This window comes from Rana temporaria, chromosome 3 (genome assembly GCF_905171775.1).
Source record: "Rana temporaria chromosome 3, aRanTem1.1, whole genome shotgun sequence".
Lineage (NCBI taxonomy): Eukaryota > Metazoa > Chordata > Amphibia > Anura > Ranidae > Rana > Rana temporaria.
Window position 1 is genome coordinate 487,434,368 of NC_053491.1, and position 27,975 is coordinate 487,462,342.

The 27,975-nt window shown below is 48.4% G+C and overlaps 1 protein-coding gene and 1 long non-coding RNA gene across 2 annotated transcripts in view; both read right to left on the reverse strand.

Annotated features, from left to right (window-relative positions):
• Nucleotides 1-20,511, reverse strand: part of LOC120930808 (asialoglycoprotein receptor 2-like) — a 43,539-nt gene extending 23,028 nt beyond the window's left edge. Inside the window, exons 1-3 of the mRNA XM_040341984.1 lie at nt 20,484-20,511; nt 20,252-20,323; nt 8,844-8,918 (exon numbers count right to left, since the gene is read on the reverse strand). Of these exons, the coding sequence (XP_040197918.1) occupies nt 8,844-8,918; nt 20,252-20,323; nt 20,484-20,511 (175 nt within the window). The remainder of the gene's footprint in view (nt 1-8,843; nt 8,919-20,251; nt 20,324-20,483) is intronic.
• A 178-nt stretch (nt 20,512-20,689) lies between these two features.
• On the reverse strand, nt 20,690-26,532 carry LOC120931039. Its single transcript, XR_005747805.1, has 3 exons — nt 26,428-26,532; nt 24,223-24,261; nt 20,690-20,769 (listed from the first exon to the last, which is right to left on the reverse strand). It is a non-coding gene; the product is annotated as an uncharacterized LOC120931039 (long non-coding RNA).
• Between the last annotated feature and the right edge of the window lie 1,443 nt (nt 26,533-27,975).

Genomic DNA, 27,975 nt, shown 5'->3' on the forward strand with positions numbered 1-27,975 from the left:
ATTCAGAGACGAGTTACGCGGATATGCCGTCGTAACTCTGAGGCCTAGTACACACAAGAGGATTTATCCGCGGAAACGGTCCGGAGGTCCGTTTCCGCGGATAAATCCTCTGGCGGATTTTGATCTCATGGTTGTACTAACCATGAGATCAAAATCCCAGCGGAATTCTGTCCGCGGTGACGCGTCGCGCCGTCGCCGCGATGATGACGCGGTGACGTGCGCGACGCTGTGATATAAGGACTTCCACGCATGCGTCGAATCATTACGACGCATGAGAGGGATGCCTTCGGACGGATTGATCCGGTGAGTCTGTACAGACCAGCGGATCAATCCGTTGGACTGGATTCCAGCGGATAGATTTCTTAGCATGTTAAGAGATTTTGATCCGCTGGAAATCCATCCCCGGGGGAAAAAATCAGCGGAAAAATATCCGCTGGATTGTACACACGAGGGGATCTATCCGCTAGATCGATCCTCTCGTGTGTACGGGGCCTGAGTGAGTGCGGTCGTATCTATTTGCCTGATTCGTAGAATCAGTTACGCATAGATTTCCCTACGATCCGACCGGTGTAAGTCTCTTACGCCGTCGTATCTTAGTTGCATATTTAAGCTGGACGCTAGGTGGTGCTTCCGTAGATTTACGCGAGGAATATGCAAATTAGGTAGATACGCCGATTCAGAAACGTCCGTCCGCTGGGCGCATTTTTTTTACGTTGTTTACACAAGGCTTTTTCCGGCGTAACGTTACCCCTCATAAAGCAGGGGTAAGTATAGACGTCGGAAACGAACGAACAGCGTCGTATTTTACGTCGTTTGCGTAAGTCGTTAGGGAATAGGGCTGTACGTAAGTTACGTTCACGTCGAAAGCATTGACAGTTTGCGGCGTAATTTGGAGCATGCGCACTTGGAAACGTCCACGGACGGCGCATGCGCCGTTCGTAAAAAACGTCAAATACGTGGGGTCACAAGTAATTTAAATAAAACACGCCCACATCATCCACATTTGAATTAGGCGGGCTTACACCGACACATTTACACTACGCCGCCGTAACTTAGGGCACAAGTTCTTTCTGAATATGGAACTTGCGCCCTAAGTTACGGCGGCGTAATGTATCTGAGATACGTTACGCCCGCCCATAGATACGAAAATGTATCTGAATCCGGGCCTTAGTGCGGTGATGGTGTGAGCCCCTCATAATGGGCACAGCAGGTATTGCAATTGGAGATCTCAGTGAAGGGATCTTAACCACTTAAGACACGGACCTTTAGATAGCTAAAGGACCCGTACAGTTTTTGCGATTCGGCACTGCGTTGCTTTAATTGCGCGGTCGTGCGACGTGGCTCCCAAACAAAATTGGCGTCCTTTTTTTCCTAAAAATAGAGCTTTCTTTTGGTGGTATTTGATCACCTCTGCGGTTTTAATTTTTTGTGCTATAAACAAAAATAGAGCGTGAATTTTGAAAAAAATGCAATATTTTTTACTTTTTGCTATAATAAATATCCCTCAAAAAATATATATATTAAAAATTTCCTCAGTTTAGGCCGATACGTATTCTTCTACCTATTTTTGGTTAAAAAAAGAAAACGCAATAAGCGTTTATCAGTTGGTTTGCGCAAAATTTATAGCGTTTACAAAACAGGGAATAGTTTTATTGTATTTTTATTATTATTTTTTTTTCTTTTACTACTAATGGCGGCGATCAGCGATTTTTTTCGTGACTGCGACATTATGGCGGACACATCGGACAATTTTGACACATTTTTGGGACCATTGTCATTTTCACAGCAAAAAATGCATTTAAAATGCATTGTTTACTGTGAAAATGATAATTGCAGTTTGGGAGTTAACCACTAGGGGGCGCTGAAGGGGTTATGTGTGACCTCATATGTGTTTCTAACTATAGGGGGGTGTGGATGTAGGTCTGACATCATCGATTGTGATTCCCTAAATAAGGGAACACACGATCGATCACGGCGCCACAGTGAAGAACGGGGAAGCTGTGTTTACACACAGCTCTCACCATTCTTCAGCTCAGGGGACCGATCGCGGGCTCCAGCGGCGATCGGGTCCGCGAGTCCCACGGCCGTGATCACGGAGCTTCGGCTCGGGTCATGTGCACGTGCCCCCACGGCTGGGCTTAAAGGGCAACGTACATATACGTTGATGTGCCATTCTGCCGACGTAAATCGTCGTGAAGGGGTCCTTAAGTGGTTAATAAGCGATTATAGAAATGTCAGGGGGTTTGATTTTCAAGCTTGTGTTTCTGAGCGGCCAGTTTGTGGTAGACATGTGCAGACTGGAATATTTTGTTTCGTTTTTTCGTTTTCGTTTGGAAAATAAATGTATTTAGTTACTCCCGAAAATCGTTTTGATTTATTTCGTTTTTCGTTGGGGAATAGCTTTCGTCCGAAAATCCAATAATACTTGGTTTCTGTCGAATGGTCAAAAGAATATTCGCCGGAACGTCGAATCTTTGTTTCTGTCTAATGGTCAAACGTAGAATCTTTACGCCGAATCGTACATTTCCGTTCGAATATTCTGCCTACAAGAATTCTAATGTTGTATGACTAGTAATAATGTCGAATCTATTCTCTATAATGTCAAATCTATTTTCTCATAAATCGAAATCTATTCTCTATAATGTCAAATCTATTTTCTCATAAATCGAAATCTATTCTCTGTAATGTCAAATCTATTATTTCTATAGTGTTGAATCTTTTCTCTATAATGTTGAATCTTTTCTCTATAATGTTGAATCTTTTCTCTATGATGTCGAATCTTTTCCCTATAATGTCGAATCTCTCTACATCGAATTTTTACCGCAACGAAAACGAAAATAAAGCATTTTTTATGTCGGGTCTTTCCGTTTTCGTTTCTTGCACTTTCGTTATCGTTTGTTAAAACGATAACGAAAAAATCAGATTTTCGGACGAAAATGCATTCTAACGAAAACGAATGCACATGTCTAGAAGATTCAATATGACGGTGACAATAGCGATCTGTGTCTATCTAATATGCGGTTTGAATGTGTCCAACCTCATTCTATTAGTCCGAGATTATTCGACAGAGAGAGAAAAGATTCGACAAGAAAACTGCTTAAAATCTCGACGAGAAAAATAGAGAACCTACTCTCTGTTTTCCTGCCGAGAAACCAGAGAGTGTGTATACTTACCTGTCACCGTGGAAACCCACGCATGCTCGAAATGACTTTCCCTCATGCGCGGTAGCTTCCTAGGCATAGGTAGGGTGAAGCAAGATGGCGGCGACGGCATCGAATGTGACGAGAGCTTGCCTTTTAAAAGAACCGCGGTTCTTTTTAATGGAGTGTCTGTACACTCGGGCGGCAAGAGATTCTTGCCAAGAATCTCGTCAGTAAAAACAAAGTTTTTTTCCTGACGAGATTCTGGCCCGTGTGTAAAAAAAACGTACTTGGGCCATATTCTTAAACAAGTTACGCCGGTGTATCTACTGATACACCGGCGTAATTCGAAATTCCCACCGGCGTATCATTGTTTTGTATTCACAAAACAAGATACGCCGGATTTAGGCTAGGATCCGACTGGTGTAAGACACTTACACTGTCGGATCCTAAATGTAATTACTCCGCCGGCCGCTAGGTGGCGTTTACGTTCAGGTCTCATTTGTTTATGCAAATGAGCCTGATACGCCGATTCACGTACGAAATCGCGTCGCGTAACCGTCGCTAACGTCGTTTGCGTAGGCGTAAGGTTACCCCTGCTATATGAGGGGTCACCTTACGCCAGTCCCACGTAGGCCATGTTAAGTATGGCGTCGGGTCCGCGTCGTGTTTTCCCGTCGGGTACGTCGTTTTACTAAGTCGTCCGCGAATACGACTTTACGTCAATGACGCACACGTCGGCGTCATTGACGTTTTACACCGAGAACTGGAGCATGCGCACTGGGCTATTTTAAGCCCGGCGCGTGCGCAGTTCGTTAGAATCGGGGGCACGCTTAATTTAAATACAAACCGCCCCCTTGGATTTACGCGGGGTTACGCCGGGCCATTTACACCACGCCGCCCCAAACTACGGAGCAAGTGTTTGGGGAATACAGCACTTGCTCCTGTAGGTTGGGGCGGCGGAGTGTAAATGGCTTACGCGACGCCCGCCCAAAAACTACTGGAATATGGCCCTTGTAATTAAAAAAAAAACCAGCATGAAAATACATGAATGTGAAGTGTAATTAAAGTCTTTTTAAACAAAAAGAAAAGTTGTGATGTGTATTCTTAACCACTTAAGGACCGCCTCCTGCACATTTACGTCGGCAGAATGGCATGGCTGGGCACATCCACAAACAGGTACGTGCTGTTCTATTGTCCAGCCGTGGGTTGCGGGCTCCGTGACTGGGACCCGATCGCCGCTGGAGTCCCGCGATAGGTCCCCGGAGCTGAAGAACGGGGACAGCTGTGTGTAAACACAGCTTCCCCGTTCTTCACTGTGGCTCCGTCATCAATCGTGTGATCCCTTTTATAGGGATACACAATCGATGATGTCACACCTACAGCCACACCCCCCTACAGTTAGAAACACATATTAGGTCATACATAACCACTTCAGCGCCCCCTTGTGGTTAACTCCCAAACTGCAATTTTCATTTTCACAGTAAACAATGCATTTTAAATGAAAATGTGAAAATGACAATGGTCCCAAAAATGTGTCAAAATTGTCCGAAGTGTCCGCCATAATGTCGCAGTCACGAAAAAAAACGCTGATCGCCGCCATTAGTAGTAAAAAAAAAAAAATGCAATACAACTATCCCCTATTTTGTAAACGCTATGGCCCAGATTCTCATACATTAGCGTTGCTCCTGGGCAGCGTAATGTATGAGCTCTACGTTTCACCGCCGCAGGTCTACAGGTTTAAATCCTGATTCTCAGAACACTTACCTGTAAACTTGCGGCGGTGTAGCGTTAAATTGCTCGGCGCAAGCCCGCCCAATTCAAATGGGGCGGGCACCATTTAAATTAGGCGCGCTCCCGCGCCGAGCGTACTGCGCATGCTCCGTCGGGTAAATTACCCGACGTGCATTGCGCTAAATGAAGTCGCCCCGACGTCATTTGCCTAGATGTATACGTAAATGGCGTCCAGCGCCATTCACGGACGTCTTACGCAAACGACGTAATTTTTATTCAATTCGACGCGGGAACGACGGCCATAGTTAACATTGGTTGCGCCTGCTAATTAGCAGGGGCAACCTTACGCGTCGGGTTCGCTACGCAAACGACGTTAATTCGCTGCGTCGACCTCGCGTATGTTCGGGAATCGCCGTACTTACCTCATTTGCATAGACGACGGGGAAAAGCGACGATGCGACACCTAGCGGCGGGAAAAAAAATTACTTTTAAGATCTGACAGCGTAACAGCCTTACGCTTGTCAGATCTAATGGGTACCTATGCGCAACTGATTCTGAGAATCAGTCGCATAGATACCCGGGGCCAGATGAGGCTAATGGTGTTGCGCCGTCGTAACGCCTTTGAGAATCTGGCCCTATAAATTTTGCGCAAACCAACCGATAAACGTTTATTGTGAGTTTTCATCAGTGGATTGGACCTAGCTTTGACCAGTTAATTGGGCCTAGCTTGGACCAAACACAGAGTAAATGCCTGGAAAGTCCCTCAACCAGCCTTCCCAGGTAAGCTTTCATCAGTGGATTGGACCTAGCTTTGACAAAACATGGAGGCAATGTTCTCGAAAGGCATTCAATTAGGCCAACCGCAAGCGAGCCTTCATCAGTGGATTGAACTTTACTTTGACCAAACATGGAGGCAATCTTTTAGAAGGTCCTTTAGCCAGCCAGCACCAGGTGAGCTTTCATCAGTGGATTGAATGTAGCTTTGACCAAACATGGACAATGTTCTGGAAGGCCCTTCAACCAGCCTACCCCAGGCAAGCTTTCATCCTTGGATTGGGTTTAGCTTTGACTAAACATGGAGGCAATGTTCTGGAAGGTCCTTCAACCAGTCAACCCCAGATGAGCTTTCATCAGTGGATTGGAACTAGCTTTGACCAAACCAGTGATGTCACTAGGGTTGGTGTCACCCGGTGCGTTAAAACATGGTGTCACCCCCCCCTCGCCAGGACAGGCAGTAGGGCACTGAGCAGGCTGGCGCATCACGCACTTCTCACGCATAGAGACAGCCACAGTGATAAATGATAGCGTCACCCAGGACATTCTTCTCAGAGAAAAGGTGCATGAGCTCAACCACACTCCACACCTTTCCCCAAGTAGGGGGGGCGGGGGGTTGAGTGTGCTACAGCAACTGGGTGTGGAGGGTGTCATTAAACACCATAAGGGTGCTACATACAGAGTGCAGAGTTGAAGTGGGTGCAGGGTGCAGAGTGCAGACTTCAGGTGGGTGCAGCCTTCAGGTGGGTGCAGAGTGCAGGTGGGTGCAGAGTGCAGGTGGGTGCAGGTAGGTAACAACAAAACCTGGGTAATGCCCAGGGAAAAACCAAGCCTACTTACCGACCAGCTCGCAGAACAGCCAATTAACCTGTCTAACAGTATGCGTTAAAAACAGGGGTTTTGTCCGCACACATTTGCAAACGCATGCGTGAGCCACAGAGCCGCGCCAAGGCACCCTGTAATCTGCGGTCCTAACACTAAACAATGAGTGTCCCCACAATGGAGGCACATGCATTCTAATGGATAGATGAGGGCAGGTGGACTGAAGGGCAGCCACCCCTCCTAAAAGGTGCACCAAACACCCAGCATGTAGCACAATGGCTGCAAAGGTGTTGGTGTGTTGCTGGACCAATACAAGCACCACAGGTGAAACATAAATATGTCCACCGCCCCACCTATAGCTGGCCATAGCAGTAAGTAGCATTGGAAGGCTAAAGCAGATAACAACATAACCTGGGGAAAGCCCAGGGAAAAACCAAGCCTACTTACTGTAGAATGAGTAGGTAGGTACAGGGTGCAGGAGGGTGCAGGTAGGTACAGGGTGCAGTTAGGTGCAGATAGGTACATGGTGCAGGTAGGTACAGGGTGCAGGAGGGCGCAGGTAGGTACATGGTGCAGGTAGGTACATGGTGCAGGTAGGTACAGGGTGCATGAGGGTGCAGGAAGGTACAGAGCGCAGGTAGGTATAGGATGCAGGAGGGTGCAAGTAGGTATAGGGTGCAGGTATGTACATGGTGCAGGTAGGTACCCCCTCGCAAGCTTAATGTCACCATTCCCTTCCGCCTGTACTGTATTCACACCTGTTCCGAATCTGGTGGCAGCTGGGGTCTGGAGAGGAGGGCAGCATCACAGCATGCAGCCGCGCCGCCTGAGCGGAGATAGTAGTGTGTAGCGTAGGCACATCATCGCGTCTGTAGTGTGAGATGTGACAGGCTGAGGCGCAAAGGCTGGCTCAGTAGGGAGGAGTAAGAAGAAGGAGGACACACCAGGCGTGGCCGCGGCGCTGGAGGTGTTGTTCCAGCGGGGTGACCGGGGTCAGCTGTAAAAAAAAAATACCAGGACTTTCCTCACCCTCGGGAGGGTGTCACCCGGGTGCATACCGCAACCCCCCGCACTCCCCTAGCAACGCCATTGGACCAAACATAGAATACATGATGTAACGGAATGGCCGTGACACCCAGAGACTTTTGAAGGATGGGGGGTACTCCTGTGCCAGCTTCACTAAAGACTCTTGGGTCTAGGGTCATCCTATGTCCCTTTTGGGCATAGGATGACTGGGAACTGATATCTCAGATTACATGAGATGAGACATTAATGATAATTCATGTTTTGCAGGATATCTTGAAATATTACAAGTTGTTCTTTATGAACAGGTCAATTGACTGTTGAGGTGTTAATTGAGTTGGGCTCCTAAGATATTCCATTGTCCATTGTGTGATGCTAATACTGTTTTGTTACTATTGTACTAATTAAGTCTGTAAAGGTCAGATGTCTAACTTTGAGGTGTTAATTGAGTTTGGCTTCTGAAAGACCTTTCATTGTGGATGCTAATGACATTGTTTTGTGTGAAAAGTCTATTGATGATAATATGTGATGTGAATAGCAGGTGAGAGTCATAACGTCTGACTTCTCAGGTGTAGTAATTAGGTCATGTTAATTATGTCAGACCGGTGCCGAAAAGTCTGTGGGATGTGTATTGGAGACTCGTTAGCCCCCCATTGTGTGATGTGTGGGTGGAGTGTGTCTTTGTCCCTGTGCTTACTGAAGCATGCGTGTAACTGTATAAAAACCTGAGAGCTAACCATTAAAGTAGTCATTCATTTTGGAACCAGTAACAGAGCTGTGTGTTGTCTCGTTATTCTGGGAAATGAAATGAGTCCTGTCGGCTGGATTGTCGGAAAAGGTGTCGTGGGGCGATGGAATGGGATATCGTAAACGGTGGTGACCGTTACACATGTTCTGGAAGGGCCCTCATCCAGCCGACCCAAGTAGGCTTTTATTAGTAGAATGAACCTAGTTTTGACCAAACAAGGAAGCGATGTTCTGGAAGGTCCTTTTTTTCTCCATTCTCCCCTTGAGGGTGAGAGATTTGGAGCCCAGACCTTGAGAATTATTTTCCCCTGTATGCAGACTGTGCGATACTCCTTTATGTAGACATCCGAAGCCATGAGACTGCTGCTGGGTCCTGTAGGCATCTTGCCCAGCAGACTCAGAGCTGTCACTCAAGTAGTACTTTTAGGAAATGTTTTCTGGTCCCTTTCTGTGATGTAACATGTACATTTATAACTCTAATATAACTATAAATATATAATATTAATTATGTGTTTTTATCCTTCTCTGGTAGTACATAGGTGCGGCCCTCAGTAGATGTACTTTGGACCCTTGAAGAATTTTTGAACGATAAGACAAACTTACCTTTAATTTTCTGGCGCTCTTCTGCCACTTTCCCCAAAAATCCCAAAATCCGCTGAATGTCGCTGTAAATATAAGCTGAAATACAAAGAATGTCAGGTGAGTGCTGGCCTCCTTTATACCAGAGGTCTCCAAACTACAGCCCACTGCAATATTTTATCTGGCCTACAGCTAGGGTTAGTGGTCCCTTCCATGTATACAGTCTTAATTTCTCTCCTGGCTGGGCTCTGAGGAAGAAGGTAATCAATCGAAACGTGTCAGGGGGCAGTGGTCCTTGTTATTTCCTTTGTGTCCACCTGGAGTCGATCTGTTTTAGACTCATTGCTGCTAATTTGGAGACTATTTACATTGTGAGCCTTTAACCGATGTTTCTAAGTAGCTTTCTTTTTATCTATTTTTAATAAAACATATCCAAAGGATAATGCACTAGGCTGGTGCGCCCTTTTCTTTTTTTTCTCGTTTTTTCTCCTACACAGACCCTTCCTGGTCTCCAGCGCAGGTTCCCTCAACTGTGCTGTCTGTGTACCATTGTTGGTTGCTAGGGCTAATGGTGTCTTAACAACCAATGAAATGGTTGCCACAGAGGTTACAGGAGGATCATAGTCCAGACCTGCTACAGTCACACTCCCAGGCTCTCCATTCTCCAAGGTACGCTGTAAGTGTGTGAGGTAAAGGTGAACTCTGTTGGAAACCCTGATGTAAATGGGGACTTTAATATAGGCAAGACTCTGATGGGACTCTTATGTAAAAAGGACTATAAAGGGGACCTGAAAGGGATCTTGATGTAAGGGAGGACTCTTCTTTAAGAAAGACTCTGATGGGGACCCTGATGTAAGGGGGTACACTGATGAAGACTCTGGTGTAACGTAAGACTCTGACTGGGACTCAGATGTAAGGGGTGACTACTTATGAGTAGAGTTGAGCGGACACCTGGATGTTCGTGTTCGGACCCGAACCCGGACTTTGAAAAAAAAGTTCGGGTTCGGGACCGAACCCGACCCAAACTTTGACCCGAACCCCATTGAAGTCAATAGGGACCCGGACTTTTGACTACAAAAATGTCTCTAAAAAACGAAGGGAAAGGGCTGGAGGGCTGCAAATGGCAGCAAAATGTTGGGAAGAGCATGGCAATAAATGTGGAAATAACTTAAAATAACATAAAAAAATTTAAATAAAAAATAAAATCATTTTGACCTAGGAGGACGAGGTCCATACAGTTTTGTTCAAAATGATCCAACCCCCCAATGCTGTAAAGGGTTTTAGGGTATTTAGGGCCAAATTCACGTAGAGCGGCGCAAATTTAGTTTGTCCTAACGTATGTCAGTTAAGTTAAGGCGGCTGAATTTTGTGACGTAAGTGCCGTATCCACAGAGCATTTGCGCCCAAATGTGCGCCAGCGTGACGTAAAAACCGAGGCGTAAAGCGGGGTTATTGCAAGTGGGAAGGAAGTGGGCGTGCTCCATTGAAATGAGCCGTACTGCGCATGCGCACACAAATCTGCACCTCACTGGGTATGCTCAGAACTCGGGCCGGCGCAATCAGTGAGATAGGAAAAAGGCCAAGCAGACTTAGTGAGTTACGCCCTGTGTATAAATAGCCCCACACAAACGCACTTCCATTGCAAAAGTACATCCCTGTGTTCCCCTTGCTAAAGTAAGGTGCTTTTGTTCTGTTGTCTGTGGCTGTTTGTTGGTTAGTGTAGTATTGTTAGAATAAAGATTTATTGTAGTAGGAGGTTGTAGTAGTTGTGTGTATTTTCTGAGTGTAATCCCAGGTCCATGTGAAAGGTGTATGAATGCACAGTGACATAATTGGAGCCGTGGCGTGGCGTTGCTGCTCCCTAATACCATTTGGTTTACTTGGGTCTAATCCAATTCGATGTACATGTGGGGTGTGTGTGCTAGGGACCACAGTGGGTGTGCATGCATGCATTCTCATTGTGCCATGTTTGATGTGTGTGTTTACTGTGCAAAGATGCCTTCTGCGAGGCGTCTCCTGGCTGCTGTTCCCTCAGCAGACCGGGTAGAGTTGGTTGGGGGGGGAATGTCTGGTTGGGGGGTCAGGTAATCACGTATGTCAATCTCCAGGCCCTTTCTCACTGCGAAGTTGTGCAGCATGCAACATGCACCGATGATCTGGCACACAAAGTCTGGGGAATACAACAGGGTACCCCCAGACTTATCCAGGCATCGGAAACGGGACTTCAGGAGGCCAAATGTGCGTTCCACCACTGCACGGGTACGTATGTGTGCAGCATTGTAGTTTTCCTCTCCTGGGGTTTGGGGGTTTCCGTAATGGAGTCATGAGATGGGGTCCCAGTGCATATGCAGAGTCACCTGGAAGGGAAAAGACAGGAGGATATTAGTCATGCATGTGCCCTTCGTGATGTCTGCATCATGGGGGGGGACAGTCATACCTGACACCCATGTCACTCACCAACCAGCCAGCTGTCCCCATACACGTTCTGTTCAAATTCTCTTGAGGATCAGGAGCAAAAATACGCGTGGCGCATTTTTCAATTACGCCGCGCATCTCTAGATACGTTGGCGTAAGTGCTTTGTGAATCTGGCCCTTAGTGTACATTTGTAATTGTATTCAGAATGAAATCCTACAAGGACTTCTTAACCACTTCCAGACTGCTGTACGTCTTTATACGGCCTAACTTTAAAGATAGATATCTCGGTAACGGCAGCAGCTGCTGCCACAACCGAGGTATCTATCTTTAGTGTCAGTGGTCCGGTACATGATAACAGCGGTCTCCGCGGCGGATTCGCCGCGAGATCGCCGTTATCGGCGGCGGGAGAGGGCCCCCCCTCCCGCGCCCTCCGCCGCTTACCGGAGCCGTCGGTAGCGGCGGAGGAGATCGCGACCGTTCGCCAGCTGTGCGGGGTTGCGAGTGAAGGAAAAATCTCCTTCGCCCGTCCCCATAGCTCTGCTGGGCGGAAGTGACGTCAAAACGTCAGTCCCGCCCAGCCTCTTAAAGAAACATTTTTTTTTTGGTCATTTGAAAAAATGACATTTTCAATTTTTTTTTTTTTGCATTTAAGCCTAAATATGAGATCTGAGGTCTTTTTGACCCCAGATCTCATATTTAAGAGGACCAGTCATGCTTTTTTCTATTACAAGGGATGTTTACATTCCTTGTAATAGGAATAAAAGTGATAATTTTATTTTTTATTTTTTTTCCAGTGTAAAAAATAATAAAATAAATAAAAATAAATAAGAATTTTTTTTTTTTTAAAGCGCCCCGTCCCGACGAGCTCGTGTGCGCAGAAGCGAACGCGAGTAGCGCCCGCATATGAAAATGGTGTTCAAACGACACAAGTGAGGTATCGCCGCGATCGTTAGAGCGAGAGCAATAATTATAGCCCTAGACCTACTCTGTAACTCAAAAAATGCAACCTATAGAATTTTTTAAACATCGCCTAGCGAGATTTTTAAGGGTAAAAGTTTGACGCCATGCCACGAGCGGGCGCAATTTGTAAGCGTGACATGTTGGGTACCATTTTACTCGGCGTAACATTATCTTTCACAATATATAAAAAAATTGGGCCAAATTTATTGTTGTCTTATTTTTTAATTCAAAAAAGTGTTGGCCAATTTTACTCCAATTACTGTGTCGGTCTCGTTACTGGGTTAAGGTGGTAATGGGGGTGTAAAATGGGGGGTGGTATAAGGGGATGATGTAATGGGAAGGTCATAAAGGAATGTTGCACATTGAAACTACACTAGTCAAGAAAAGCCCGGAGTGACAAGACAGAAGAAAAATAACGGAGGGCTGGCATGACTGGGGTGGAATCTGGGCAGCAGAGGGTTAAGGAAACAGGAGAGCTCTCAGGTGAGTGGCTGCAAGTTCATTTCAGTGGAGGGGGTGGAGTGCAATATATATAGGGGGCGGGGTGGGCGCCAAATCACACAGGCAGAGTGGAGAGAACTGGGAGGCAGGATTTTTCTTCTGCTCCCAGCAAGGTAGGCCTTAAGGATGGACATAGATTTGCTGCTAGCGAGGCTGAGAGCCGCAGCGTCTAGCCGAGAGCCAGGATGGCTCGAGGCTCAGGTGGGGGGCCTATTAGTGGACGAGGCGGGGGGGTCACAGTCCGGATCGCGGGTGTCCCCATGCGCTCGGCGGTCGCCGGAGCGGTATTCCCCTTCCCCCACCTCTCGGGCCCAGCGGCCTAGTCGGAGCCCCCAGGAGGACCCCTCGCCCCCTCCGGCCAAGCGAGCACATGCTCCGGCCGGGGGTGATGGCGGACAGAATCCGCTGCTCAGTTTGGGCCTGGTGGGCGGGGCTTCGGGTCGAAATGGCGCCTGATCCTCGCCCACACGTCGGAGCAGCATGGATGGAGCCATTCCCCCCCATGCCACTGGGACTGAAGGGAGGGGAGTGCAACGTTCCAAACGCGGGGCAACAGCCGGGGGGTCGTCCAGGATCGCGATCCCCGGTTCCCGGGCGGTGGGGAGGTCGGAGTCCCCGGATCGGAGGAGGGATGTCGAGCAGAGGTCCGTTGGGGGGTGCAGCATAGCCGAGACATCCACGGCCGGGTCGAGGGTGAGAGGACGATCCGTCGGGAGGCTGGGATCCACGGCCTCCAGGCCTTCTGCGCCTGGGAGGCAGACGTCGCCAAGGACGCTGGCCTCGGAAGATCGTTCGGAGGGAGAGGCTTCAGGATCGGAGGACGAGGTTCAGGAGGACGAATCGCATGCGGTGGAGTTGCCGGTGTCGGCTGTGAGGGACGAGCCCGGCCAGCCTGGTAAGTCCACTAACAATAATCCTGATTTTGTTACTGCATTGTGTACAATGTTAGGGGTGGGGGGCGTGGGTCCTCCTGTGTTAGCAGGGAATGTGGGGGGTATTGTGTTGCCGCAAGCTGGGGCCCCCGGGGTGGCGGGAGTGTCGCCTGCTGCCCAGGGTTCCCCTGGGGGCTTGCAGGATCTACTGGGTGGTTTGAGGGACCTGGTACAGCGTTTTGCCGGTGGGGGGGCCGCATCATCCCTATGGGGAGGGTGTTCTGCCGACGGCTGTCTGCAGCAACGGCGGGTGTGAAGGCTCCAACGCATTATATCCGCCTAACAGGGGAGCTCAAGGCGGATTTGCAGGTCTGGCACACGTTTCTAGAAAGGTACAACGGTAGGGCGATTTGGATGTCCGGGCCCGTCAGCAACTTTGACCTGGACTTGGTCACGGATGCTGCCGGGTCCACGGGCTATGGGGCCTTTTTTAAGGGACGATGGAGCGCGGAGGTGTGGCCTGAGTCCTGGGTGGCGGCGGGTTTTGTAAGGAACTTGGTGCTGCTGGAACTATTCCCGGTGGTAGTGGCGATCGAGCTATGGGGTGAGGAATGCAGAAATTTGAAGATCAGGTTAAATTGCGACAACATGGGTGTGGTGCAGGTCATTAATCGGATTTCCGGTTCTTCGTTACCGGTGGTTCGGTTACTGCGCCACCTGGTGTTGCGCTGTTTGCAGTGGAACATATTTCTGTATGCGGTACACATACCAGGGGTGGACAACAGACTCGCTGACGCATTGTCTCGGTTTCAGTGGGACAAGTTCAGGGAGCTGGCCCCAGGGGCAGATGCGGAAGGGGTCCCTTGCCCAGGGTGGATGTGGGGGCTTGCATTGGAGCCGCGGCAAACTGGATCATGAGGTCGGTGAGTGGGCAGACTTGGGCAGCATACTCGAAGGTATGGGAGGAATGGGCTGGTTTTAGATGGCTGGCGGATGCTGAGCTGGGGGAGGGTGAAATGGGCTGGTTGGTGGTCTATTTTGTAGTGAGACACATGGAAATGGGAGGGTCCGTGTCATCCTTGGAGAAAAAAATGGCGGCCTTGGCATTCTGGTTTAAGTTGGAAGGTCGGGAGGATCTCACTAAAATATTTTGGGTAAAGCAGGTCGGTTAAGGGTTACAAGAAGGGGCATCAGAGCAGGCACCGGAGGAGGCCGGTGTCATTTTCAATTTTGAGCAGGATTTTTGGGGTATTGGGTGACGTCTGTGCCGCGGCCTACGAAGTACGGTTGTTTCGGCCGTCTTTTTCGGTGGCGTTTTTTGGGGTGTTTCGGGTGGGGGAGCTAGTTAGTCCATCTAAGCGGGCGGCCGGGGGCCTTTTAGCAGAAGATGTACGGGTGTCGGAGGACAGGGTGGTTTTTCGGCTCAGGCTATCAAAGACAGATCAGAGGGGAAAAGGGGTGGATGTGTTTTTGTACTCTTTGCCGGGTTCGGAGGTGTGTCCGGTAAGGGTGGTAGGGGAATATTTGAAGGGACGCCCTAGCTTTTTTTTAAAAATGTTTGAAGACAGTGGGGCTGGACGAGCGATTGTTTGCCTCGCACTCCTTCCGCATCGGGGCGGCGACCGAGGCGGCCCGGTGTGGGTTGGATGAGGCGGCAGTGAAACGAATTGGGAGGTGGGAATCTAGGAGATTCTGTTCCTATGTACGCCCACATTTGGTGATGGATCTGTAAACAGTATGGGGGTTGCTTGCCTAAAATTGCTGGGGTGTACTGTGTGGGGTGTGTTGTGATAGTCATTGTTGCTGTTTTGTTTTTCAGGTGGAAGGCAGGCGCGCCTCGTATGGATAATGGGGCATTCGTATGTTTGTAGGGGGGCCAGGAGAGCGGACGCTAGGCCAGAGGGAAGGCAGTTGGGGATTCCCAGGCAGGAGGCTACGATTAGGTGGTTGGGTATCCCTGGGATGGGTTGGGGCAGGGTGCTGACTGAAGTACAGCGCTATGCTCGGCTCGACAGACCCCCGGACGTGTTGCTGTTACACGTTGGGGGGAACGACCTGGGGATTCGGCCTATAGGGGATCTGATGACAGCGGTCAAGGCGGATGTCTTGACGTTAAGGGCGTCTTTTCCTAAGATGTTGATCGTCTGGTCTGACATTGTTGCGCAAACTACGTGGCGCATGGCACGGTCAGTGGATAGGGTCAACAAGGGCAGGGTAAAGGTAAATAAGGTTCTGGGGAGGTTTGTGGCTAAACACAGGGGGTTAGTGGTGCGACACAGGGAATTGGAGTTGAACGTGGGGTTGTACCTGCTCAGGGATGGTGTTCACCTAACTGATGTGGGTAGTGCAGGAGGGTATCCAGAGGGCCCTGCGGGTGTGGAGGGGCACGTAAGGAAAAGGTTTTTTTTCCCTTCCGGGCTGTGGCGGTGTCCTTGGTCTTTGATGGAGACAGTTAACTGATGGAATGGAAATGGTTGGGGGGCTCATAGGTGGGATGGGCCCCTTATGGGGTTATTGCAGTGGAACGGTGTCTGCTGTAATACAGTTACGGTGCACTGCGGGTTAAAAATGGGTGTCTCTGAGCTGGGTCGGCTGGAGGCCTGGTATGGTAATGGTACCGCAGTGTGGTGGTGAAAAGGTTAATGGGGGTTACTGTCAGAGACCAATTGGGACCGGTGTTAAAATATTAATAAAAGTGTTTGGTAAAAAGTGTTAATAGTTAAAGTTGGAATTGTTGGAAATTCCTATTATTAAATTTGGTTTAATATTTATTTTGGTTATAAAATAAAATGGCTGTTGTGGCCAATTTTACTCCAATTACTGTGTCGGTCTCGTTACTGGGTTAAGATGGTAATGGGGGTGTAAAATGGGGGGTGGTATAAGGGGATGATGTAATGGGAAGGTCATAAAGGAATGTTGCACATTGAAACTACACTAGTCAAGAAAAGCCCGGAGTGACAAGACAGAAGAAAAATAACGGAGGGCTGGCATGACTGGGGTGGAATCTGGGCAGCAGAGGGTTAGGGAAACAGGAGAGCTCTCAGGGGAGTGGCTGCAAGTTCATTTCAGTGGAGGGGGTGGAGTGTCATATATATAGGGGGCGGGGTCGGCGCCAAATCACAGAGGCAGAGTGGAGAGCACTGGGAGGCAGGATTTTCCCACCCACCCTCCTTTGTTTTGTTGTTTGTTGTGCGTCTGTTTTCTTTTCTTTCAGGTCAAAGAGGATGAGTTGTCACGACAGCGGAGGCGGTGTCCTTGGTCTTTGATGGTGACAGTTAACTGATGGAATGGAAATGGTTGGGGGGCTCATCGATGGAATGGGCCCCTTATGGGGTTATTGCAGTGGAACGGTGTCTGCTGTAATACGGTTACGGTGCACTGCGGGTTTAAAATGGGTGTCTCTGAGCTGGGTCAGCTGGAGGCCTGGTATGGTAATGGTATACCGCAGTGTGGTGGTGAAAAGGTTAATGGGGGTTACTGTCAGAGACCAATTGGGACCGGTGTTAAAATATTAATAAAAGTGTTTGGTAAAAAGTGTTAATAGTTAAAGTTGTAATTGTTGGAAATTTCTGGCATGGAGGCCTTCATTACGCAGTGTGCGCCGTATTGTCTGAGCAGAAACTTCAGTACCCACATTTGTCGGCTACTCGCACCTGAGAAAGGGGTTTCACTTGTGCGTGTAGCTGGCACAGATCGACCATGTCCTCTCTCTGTAACAGGAGCTCCACCAGCAGCACCACGACCGCGGCCAAGTCCCTTATTTGACGTTTTCCTCATATTTCTCAAATGTAGGATCTTGCCCTAAATGGGTGTTTTTTAAATACAACTATAGTGTAATATGGTGAAATAGGCAGAGATTCACCTATATATTTCTCTACCTATAGCAAGAAGCAGGAACCTAGCCTAAAACAATGTACTGCACAGACAGTATATCACAGGGGACAGGTAGAGTGCTGGTGAAATAGGCAGAGATTCACCTATATATTTCTCTACCTATAGCAAGAAGCAGGAACCTAGCCCTAAACAATGTACTGCACAGACAGTATATCACAGGGGACAGGTAGAGTGCTGGTGAAATAGGCAGAGATTCACCTATATATTTCTCTACCTATAGCAAGAAGCAGGAACCTAGCCCTAAACAATGTACTGCACAGACAGTATATCACATGGAACAGGTAGAGTGCTGGTGAAATAGGCAGAGATTCACCTATATATTTCTCTACCTATAGCAAGAAGCAGGAACCTAGCCTTAAACAATGTACTGCACAGACAGTATATCACAGGGGACAGGTAGAGTGCTGGTGAAATAGGCAGAGATTCACCTATATATTTCTCTACCTATAGCAAGAAGCAGGAACCTAGCCCTAAACAATGTACTGGACACACACAGTATATCACAGGTGGTGGCAGGTGCAGTGCTGGTGAAATATACAGAGAGTCACCTATAGATTGCTGTCCCTATAGGAAATAGCTGGAACCTCTCCCTAAACTATGTACTGGACACACACGGTATACCACAGGTGGTGGCAGGTGCAGTGCTGGTGAAATATGCAGAGAGTCACCTATAGATTGCTGCCCCTATAGGAAATAGCTGGAACCTCTCCCTAAACTATGTACTGGACACACACAGTATATCACAGGGGACAGGTGCAGTGCTGGTGAAATATGCAGAGAGTCACCTATAGACTGCTGTCCCTATAGGAAATAGCTGGAACCTCTCCCTAAACTATGTACTGGACACACACAGTATATCACAGGGGACAGGTGCAGTGCTGGTGAAATATGCAGAGAGTCACCTATAGATAGCTGTCCCTATAGGAAATAGCTGGAACCTCTCCCTAAACTATGTACTGGACACACACAGTATATCACAGGTGGTGGCATGTGCAGTGCTGGTGAAATATACAGAGAGTCACCTATAGATTGCTGTTCCTATAGGAAATAGCTGGAACCTCTCCCTAAACTATGTACTGGACACACACAGTATATCACAGGTGGTGGCAGGTGCAGTGCTGGTGAAATATACAGAGAGTCACCTATAGTCACCAAAATAAAGAGTGCTTGTGTCGATTTCTGAAGCAGGATACACCTCTCTGACACTGTCCCTCAATAAACAGCAGCCTGTCCCTATAGCAAATAGCTGAAAAAAAATTCCTAAACTATAAGATGCAGATCTCACAGAAATAAAGAGTGCTTGTGTAGATTTCTGAAGCAGGATACACCTCTCTGACACGGTCCCTCAATAAACAGCAGCCTGTCCCTATAGCAAATAGCTGAAAAATCTGAGAAAAAAAGGAAAACCAATATCAATTAGTATCATCGGGTTTATCATTATACGCCCCTCTGTACTCTACATACATTCATTCAAGACACACCCACTACCCTTACCATCTATTTTGGGTTCACATGGGTTCTGCTAAAGCCCCGTACACATGGTCTGGATTTCCAATGGGAAAAGACAGTCGGAAATTCTGACGGAAAATTGAGAACCGGCTCTCAATCTATTTCTGTTGGAATTTCCGACAGAAAAAGTGCAATGGAGCATACACACGGTCGGAATTCCCGACCAAAGGCTCACATCTGACTTTTTCTGTCAGGAATTCCGATCGTGTGTACGGGGCATAAAGAGAAATATTGACCAGTCTAAACTTTGATCCTAGGCATTTAGTCATGTGACCATACAGGGATTCCGGAGAAGAGATTTCTACATGTAATACAATGTTTCAGGACTGCTAACATTTATGATCACCATGGAACATGGTGGACCGGGCAAATCTTATTTGATAAAAGGTCTGCTTTCAATCCCAACTCTAGTTTAATACCAAAAAAACAATTACCCACTTCCTGTAAACTTATGGTATCAAAGACCTGCACCGTGGATACGTCATTCATGGGTTCACAGGAACATGCTGCTTAGAGCATTATGAGGTCTGCTCTCTGCAGCATTTAAGATCCACCCACTGCTGAGGACAGAGGAAGGTCCATCATGTCATGAACCTGTGATGTCAGAACCTACCCTCTGCTGAGGACAGAAGAGGACCCATAAGGTCAGAACCCACCCACTGCTGAGGACAGACGATAATCCTTGAGATCAGGACCCACCTACTCCTGAGAACAGAAGAGGGCCCATCATGTCATGAACCTGTGATGTCAGGTTCAACCCACTGCTGAGGACAGAAGAGGAACCATGACTTCAGGACCCGCCCACTGCTGAGAACAGAAGAGGAACCATGATGTCAAGACCCACCCACATCATGTCATGAACCTGTGATGTCAGAACCTACCCTCTGCTGAGGACAGGAGAGGACCCTTAAGGTCAGAACCCATCCTCTGCTGAGGACAGAAGAGAATCCATGAAATCAGGACCCACCTACTCCTGAGAACAGAAGAGGGCCCATCATGTCATAAACCTGTGATGTCAGGTTCAACCCACTGCATGGGAAAAGAGGAACCATGACTTCAGGACCCACCCACTGTTGAGGACAGAAGAGGATCCATCAGGTCATGGACCTACCAACTGCTGAGGACAGAAGAGGACCCATAAGGGCAGGACCCACCCACTGCTAAAGCCTGAAGAGGACTCTTGATGGAGAGAGGCTTTGTAATATCTACATCCTATTTGCACACTGTGGTGAAGGTGGTTTGATGGGTAAGTGTTCCAGAGTGTAATAAGATAATCTTACTGCTTGCTGTCTGGACTTGTTCCAGGTTCCTCACAGCTCCCCGAATGCTCTGAACTTCACTGGAAAGAGAATCTGTAATGATAACAATGGTGGCTCATCTCAGATTACTGTGGATCTACACTCCAATACACACACAGAACATTAAACACAAGAATACACTAGAAATGGGACTTCGTAGGTGTCTGACAGAAGAGAATCGATTAGGTCATGGACCTGTGACATCAGGACCCACCCGCTGCTGAAGACAGAAGAGAACCCATGAGGTCAGGACCAACCCACTGCTGAGGACAGAAGAGGACCCATAAGGGCAGGACCCACCCACTGCTAAGGCCTGAAGAGGACTCTTGATGGAGAGAGGCTTTGTGATATCTACATCCTATTTGCACACTGTGGTGAAGGTGGTTTGATGGGTAAGTGTTCCAGTGAGTGTAATAAGATAATCTTACTGCTTGCTGTCTGGACTTGTTCCAGGTTCCTCACAGCTCCCCGAATGCTCTGAACTTCACTGGAAAGAGAATCTGTAATGATAACAATGGTGGCTCATCTCAGATTACTGTGGATCTACACTCCAATACACCCACAGAACATTAAACACAAGAATACACTAGAAATGGGACTTCGTAGGTGTCTGACAATATACAGATATCAATATACACCACTAATAAAATGATACAAATGTATTCACAAAATATTAAAAGTACAACCCATTTGTGCAACACAGGGCCATGGATAAGGGGGTACCATCAGCCCTCCCGTACAGGGCACAGGCCAGCAGGGGGCCCATGCAGCTGGGAAATTTGGATGTGGGCAGGGAGGTTGATCGGCACGGCGGGAGGGGGTCAATTCCTCTCCCCTGTATGACTCTCTCTGCAGCAGCTGAAGGCTGGATTCTTCCCCTCTCCCTCCCACCAGTTTGCAGCTGCTGCAGAGAGACCCATACAGATGATCAGTTCCAGTAATTCCTCACCATCACACAAATCCCCATTCCCTGTGTACCATATGTGCCCCCCTGCTGCCCAAGCCCCCCTGTGTGCCCCTTCTACCCCCAGCAGTGCTGCTGGCTTTCCTCCTCTTGATTACAACACTTCTCACCGGCAACTACAAGCACATAATAGGACCGTTCAGGATGGAGAGTGGGGGAAGGGTCTGGTAAATTTGTCACATTAACCAGCCCTTTCCTTTCCTGAATGAACACAATGAGTGATCGGTACCGGTTACTCACTGTGTACAATCATAATTGAAGCGTAGAAAACTGTTTTTATTTGGGGGGGCTATCAGATTGTTTGTATGGGGGGGGGGGCTGTCAGGTTGTTTGGTTGGGGCATATGGTTTCTAACAGTAGCCCTGGTGCCACGCATGGCCTATTTACAGATCCACATTGTATTGAAATAAAAAATCACTTGTATCACAGTATTATGTTGGCTTTCCCACCCTACTCTGAGAATATATACCTCCTTTTCTGTAGGCACATCAGATGACTTCAAGATCCTAGATGACAGTAGAGGGGGATCTCATCCCTTATGCTATGCCCTTGTCCTTGAGTTACCCGGGTAATACATATACTACAAGACAGTTTACTCTAGAGTGAAAGGTTGTGATATACAGCTACATAGCCCCTATGACAGACTCAACTGGGACAGAGGCTTTTGGAGGGGACTGCAGGCTAGCCTCTTGCCTACTGACTATGGGCCCTGGCTTTTTAAGGGAGCACTACTCTTTGGGAGGTGTGTGTGCAGAGGGTCTTAAAGTAATGTTACTTTGGATTCAAGTCCATGTCTCCCCAATAAGACAGACTCTGGGAGCTGGAGGACCCATATAGATGACTATGGGCCCTGGCATTCGAGGGAGCTACAAGTATTTAGGAAGATGTCCTGTTATAAAATGCAAAAGGACATTACTACATTTAACAGTCAAGGAAGCCATGATGGTCTCTGCCAACTTGAAACTCATTAAAGCTGAGGTCCATAAAAAAAGTGGACCTCTGATTCTCGGAACCCTCCCCCCTCCGGTGTTCCATATGGCACCTTTCAGTGGGGAGGGGTGTGCAGATACCTGTATAATACAGGTATTTGCACCCACTTCCGGGCATAGATAGCCACAGAATCTGTGGGTATCTATGCTAATTCCCCCCCCCCCCCCCGCTGTGTTCTTAGAAACACACAGTTCCCAGAACACAGCGGGGACCAGTGAAAGACGTGCAGCGCGACTCGAGCATGCGCAGTAGGGAACCGGGCAGTGAAGCCGCAACTCTTCACTTCCTGATTCCCTCACCGAGGATGGCGGCGGGGGGCAGCCGAGAGACGAGTGATTGCTCGGCCTCGTCTGCCGACATTGCGGGTGTGCTGGACAGGTAAGTGTCCATTTATTAAAAGTCAGCAGCTGAGGGGTGTGCCCGGACGTGAGCCAAGGAAGACGTGTTTGGATGGAGCTCTGCAGACCCTTTCACAATCCATTGCCATCCTCTGTCTAATTTACCCCGGTGAGCCTCCAAACTTGCTCTGATAGTCCCGGGGCATCCTCTGTCTCGGCTCTGACCTGTACTGAGGAAGCTGTCCGGCTGTGTCCTTGCCCAATCCGAGGCCGTCTCCACACATCCGCCACCATCTTAAGGCCTGTGGAGCCTCTAGCAACCTCCATTCTCGGGTGCCGTAATCCACAGGACGAGCGGCCACCTCATCCACCTGTGCCTACATCTCCGGAGGGAGCAGACCAAGTCAGCGCCATTAGGGGGCCACCAGAAGATCCCTGACGATCACCCGCCACCACCACCATCTTGGGGCCTACGGAGTCAGCCGCATCCTACTCTGTCAGGTTCAGTGCTCCACAGGAAATGTAGCCCTCCCCACGCTCCTTCCCCTGTGTCAACACCCCCTGATAGAGGCAGAATACCTCTGCAGCAGCTGTAGGCTGTTATCACCTAGAGAGAGAGCTGTGGCTCAGACGGAACGCGCCCCCCCTGTATTTTCATATACCGATCTCTGGTCAGCTCTTGGTCCCAGCCTGTGTGTTTCATCCACAGCCCCCACATCTCCCCCAGGCCTGATCTACGCCTGCCCGGACTTCCAGAGTTCCTTAAATTACCTATTTATTAATCGGCCCCCTCTTGCTGGACTGCCTGGGTCTCCATATATCATAGGCCTCTTTTTGCTGGACTACTTGGGCCTCCACTTCACACAAACTTCCGCATATAAAGTATGTGTCTGAGTTTCAATAAACAGTAATTCCTTTCGCAGAAGTCATATTTTGGCAGAAGGAAGCTCCTAATCGGAGTGCCAAGCAGTTCCGTCACAGCCTCTATCCTCCATAAAACCCCATACACATGGGCCGAATGCCGGGCAACATTGGGCAGTTCTATAAAAACCGCCTGACATTCGGCCTGTGTGTATGGCAGTCGGTCCAACAGAGGCCGGCCGTTTGGCTGGCTTCTGTTGGACGAGCATGCTAGAAAATTAGCAGCTGACCAGCTCCCAATCAGTGATCCCCTTTGCCGCTCAGCCTGGCCGCTGATTGGCTAGAGCGGATGGATTGAGAGCAGCGCAGCCATTGGCTGGCGCTGCTGTCAATCACATCCAGTGATGCGGCCTGCCGAGGGGCGGGGCCGAGTGATACAGTGAGCGGCTATGGCCGCTCGCTGTATCACGGGAGCGCGCCCGCAATTAGTGACCACCATGCGAGCTCTCGCGTGACTGTGGTTACTAATTGCGGGAAGGACCAGAGACAGCCGCCAAGGGACCCCAGAAGACGTGGATCGGGGCCACTCTGTGCAAAACGAACTGCAAAGTGGAGGTAAGTATAACATGTTTGTTATTTAAAAAAAATATATATTCCTTTAGTGACCCTTTAAGGATCACACACTATCTTATGTGGGACAATAGAAGAGGGATAATGGAGTGATATCATTTTTTATGAGATGCCGCCAAGTGTTTCACAGATCCAAGTGGAATTGACCATTGAGATCATTATACACTCACCATTCCGCATCTGTGACATTTCCTCACCAACACTTTTATCTGAGGAGGAAATAGAAATACAATGTCAGATAAGGTTCTTTGATGTTGGAGAACTCACATCACCAAATAAAGTTTAAAAACATAAACATATGGTCCCTTGATTGCACAGAAGTGGTCTGGCTGTTGTCGGTCTTCACTATGCTCATTATAAGGCCCCATTGGGCAAACCTTTGACGAATCAGGGCGTAGAATGCCCTGTGCAGCACTCAGTGCATTGCATGGTGTTCGTCAGGATGAACACCCTGCGAATTCCGGTGTTCGGCGAACGGCCGAACAGGCAAATGTTTGGCCCGGACTGATGCTTGGGCCGAACCGTTCGCCCATCCCTACTCAACACCGCCTAGTCCCTATCTAAAGTCAGAAATGGTTCTTTCCAAAATAAGAACACAGGGCCATATTCTCATAGAAGTTACGATGGAGTATCTCAGGATACTCCATCGTAACTCCCTTTTTTGGCCAGTGTATCTATGCGACTGATTCTTAGAATCATTTTCGCATAGATACACTTAAGATCCGCCATCTGTAAGGCACTTACACTGTCGGATCCTAAATGTAATGACGCTGGCCGCCGCTAGATGGCATTTACGTGAAGGACTCATTTGCGTATGCAAATGATCCTTCTACGCCGATTCCCGAACGAGTTTGCGTCGCATAACCGTCGCTAACGTCGTTTGCGTAAGCGGAAATTTAGTCCTGCTATTATGAGGAGTAAATTTCCGCAAGTCCCACGTAGGCCATGTTACGGATGGCGTCGGGTCCGCGTCGTGTTTTTTCGTCGGGTACGTCGTTTCCGTAAGTCGTTCTTGAATACGACTTTACGTCAATGACACACACGTCGGCGTCATTGACGTTTTCCGCCGAGAACTGGAGCATGCGCACTGGGCTTTTTGAAGCCCGGCGCATGCGCAGTTCATTAGAATCGGGGGCGCGCTAAATTTGAATACAAGCCGCCCCCTTGGAGATCCGCCAGGCTACGCCAGGGCATTTACACTCCGCCGTCCCAACTTATGGAGCAAGTGTTTGGGGAATACAACACTTGCTCCTGTAAGTTGGGACAGCGGAGTGTAAGTGCCTTAAGCGCAGCCCGCGGTTTTTTAGAGAGAATATGGGCCACAGTTCAGACGCTCAACTTCCAGACATGAGGGCTGCAAGGATTCTCATCTTGTAGGTGAAATAGACATACAGGCCTAGATTCTCAAAGGACTTACGATGGCGCAGCACCATGTACGCCGTCGTAAGTCCTAATCTGAGCCGTCGTATCTATGCGACTGATTCTTAGAATCAGTTACGCATAGATATCCATTAGATCTGACAGGCGTAAGTCTCTTACGCCGTCGGATCTTAACTGCAATTTTTTTTTACCGCTAGGTGGCGCTTCCGTCGGATTCCCCGTCGAGTATGCAAATTAGCTAGATACGCGAATTCCCGAACGTACGCGTGGCCGACGCAGTAAAGTTACGACGTTTACGTTAGGCTTATTCCGGTGTAAAGTTGCCCCTGCTATATGAGGCGCAGCCAATGTTAGGTATGGCCGTCGTTCCCGCGTCAAAATTTTAAAAAGTTACGTCGTTTGCGTAAGTCGTCCGTGAATGGGGCTGGACGTTATTTACGTTCACGTCGAAACCAATGACGTCCTTGCGACATCATTTGGAGAAATGCACACTGGGATATTTTACGGACGGCGCATGCGCTGTTCGTTTGGCGCGGGGAAGCGCTTCATTTAAATGATACACGCCCCCTACCCGCCGAATTTGAATTACGCTGCGTGATTTACGCTACGCCGCCGCAACTTTACAGGCAAGTGTGAATAAAGCACTTGCCTGAAAAACTTGCGGCGGCGTCACGTAAATCGGATACGTTACGCCGCCGCATAGATACGCCATTCTACGAGAATAGTTCCTAAACCAGGATTGAGAGGCCAATGGTCTCTTGAAGTTAAAAAGGGTAAAAACCAGCCAATTTCTCACTCAACATTTTATTAACACTATTTAAAGGTTTAGATTTTTTTGTATTTGCCTTTTTTATATAAAAAATATGTTTTTTTCCCTAATAGTTAGTGTTGAGCTGAACACCTCAGGTTCTGATGAAGGGGTAAGTTCATGAACTTAATACAAATTCAAATGCCGAATCCAAACCACAATATTCCAACATAATAGAGATACTCACAGGAAACGAACAGGAAACTTGTGAGGATGACCAAAGTTATGAAGACCAATATGAGGAGGACCCCCAGGATCAGTTTTACCCGGTGCTGTGTATTCTTGGCAGCCGGAATCTCTACAGACAGAGAGGATAGTGAGTAATCCTGAGTGTATCAGACGGTATAATAATCCTCCAGATTTCTTATCTCACATAAAGACATTTTATATTCCCCCCGGATCATCTGTGTGCTCCACCTCACCATACAAAATCCATATAGGTAGATTCACAAAGAGTTAGGCTGGCTTATCAGTAGATAAGCCGACCTAACTCAGAATCTACGCCGACTTATGTTTAAGTGTTTTCTCAAACAGAGATACGCTTAAACATATCTAAGATACGACGGCTTGCGCCGTCCTATCTTAGGTTGCAATATTGAGGCTGGCCGCTAGGTGGCGCTTCCAATGCGGTCGGCGTAGAATATGTAAATGAGTAGATACGCCGATTCACAAACGTACGCCCGGCCGCCGCAGTACATTTACGCCGTTTGCGTAACGCATTACAGGCCTAAAGTTATTCCATCAAATAGATGGAATAGTAATTTTAAGTATGGCCGCCGTTCCCGCGTCGAAATTCGAAATTTTTACGTCGTTTGCGTAAGTCGTCCGTGAATAGGGATTTACGTCGTTTACGTCCACGTCAAAATCAATAGGCCCGCGCGGCGTACTTAGCCGCAATGCACGCTGGGAGATGTAGGCGCCCGGCGCATGCGCAGTCTACATAAAAAGTAAAAAACTTAAGGTCAAGCCCCATTTACATAAAACACGCCCCCTCAGACACATTTGAATTAGGCGCCCTTACGCCCGCCCGCTGTAGGCTACGCCGTAACTTAGCAGGCAAGTACTTTGAGAATTATGGGCCAGATTCAGGTACAATTGCGCCCGTGTAACGTAAGCCGTTTACGTTACACCGCCGCAAGTTTTCAGTTTTAGTGCCCGATCCACAAAGCACTTACCTGGAAACTTGCGGCGGTGTATCGTAAACACGTCCGGCACAAGGCGGCCCAATTCAAATGGGGCGGGTACCATTTAAATTAGGCGCGCTCCCGCGCCGGACGTACTGCGCATGCTCCGTTTGCGTATTTCCCGACCTGCTTTGCGCGCAATTACGACGCGCCGACGTGTTGAGAATCGCGACGTGCGTAACGTACTTACGCCGGGAAAACAAAAAAATTCAAAAGCGACGCGGGAAAGACGGGCATACTTTAACATGGTGGAGTAATTTTACACCGTGTTAATAGCAGCCCTATCTTTGCAACGGGAATCTAACACTTGCACCGGCGTAACGACGGGAAAAACCTTCATGGATCGCCGTAACTGCTAATTTGCATACCCGACGCTGGTTTACGACGCAAACTCCCCCCAGCGGCGGCCGCTGTACTGCATCCTAAGATCCGACAGTGTAAAACAATTACACCTGTCGGATCTTAGGGCTATCTATGCGTAACTGGTTCTATGAATCAGTCGCATAGATACTCTGAGAGATACGACGGTGTATCTGAGATACTCCGTTGTA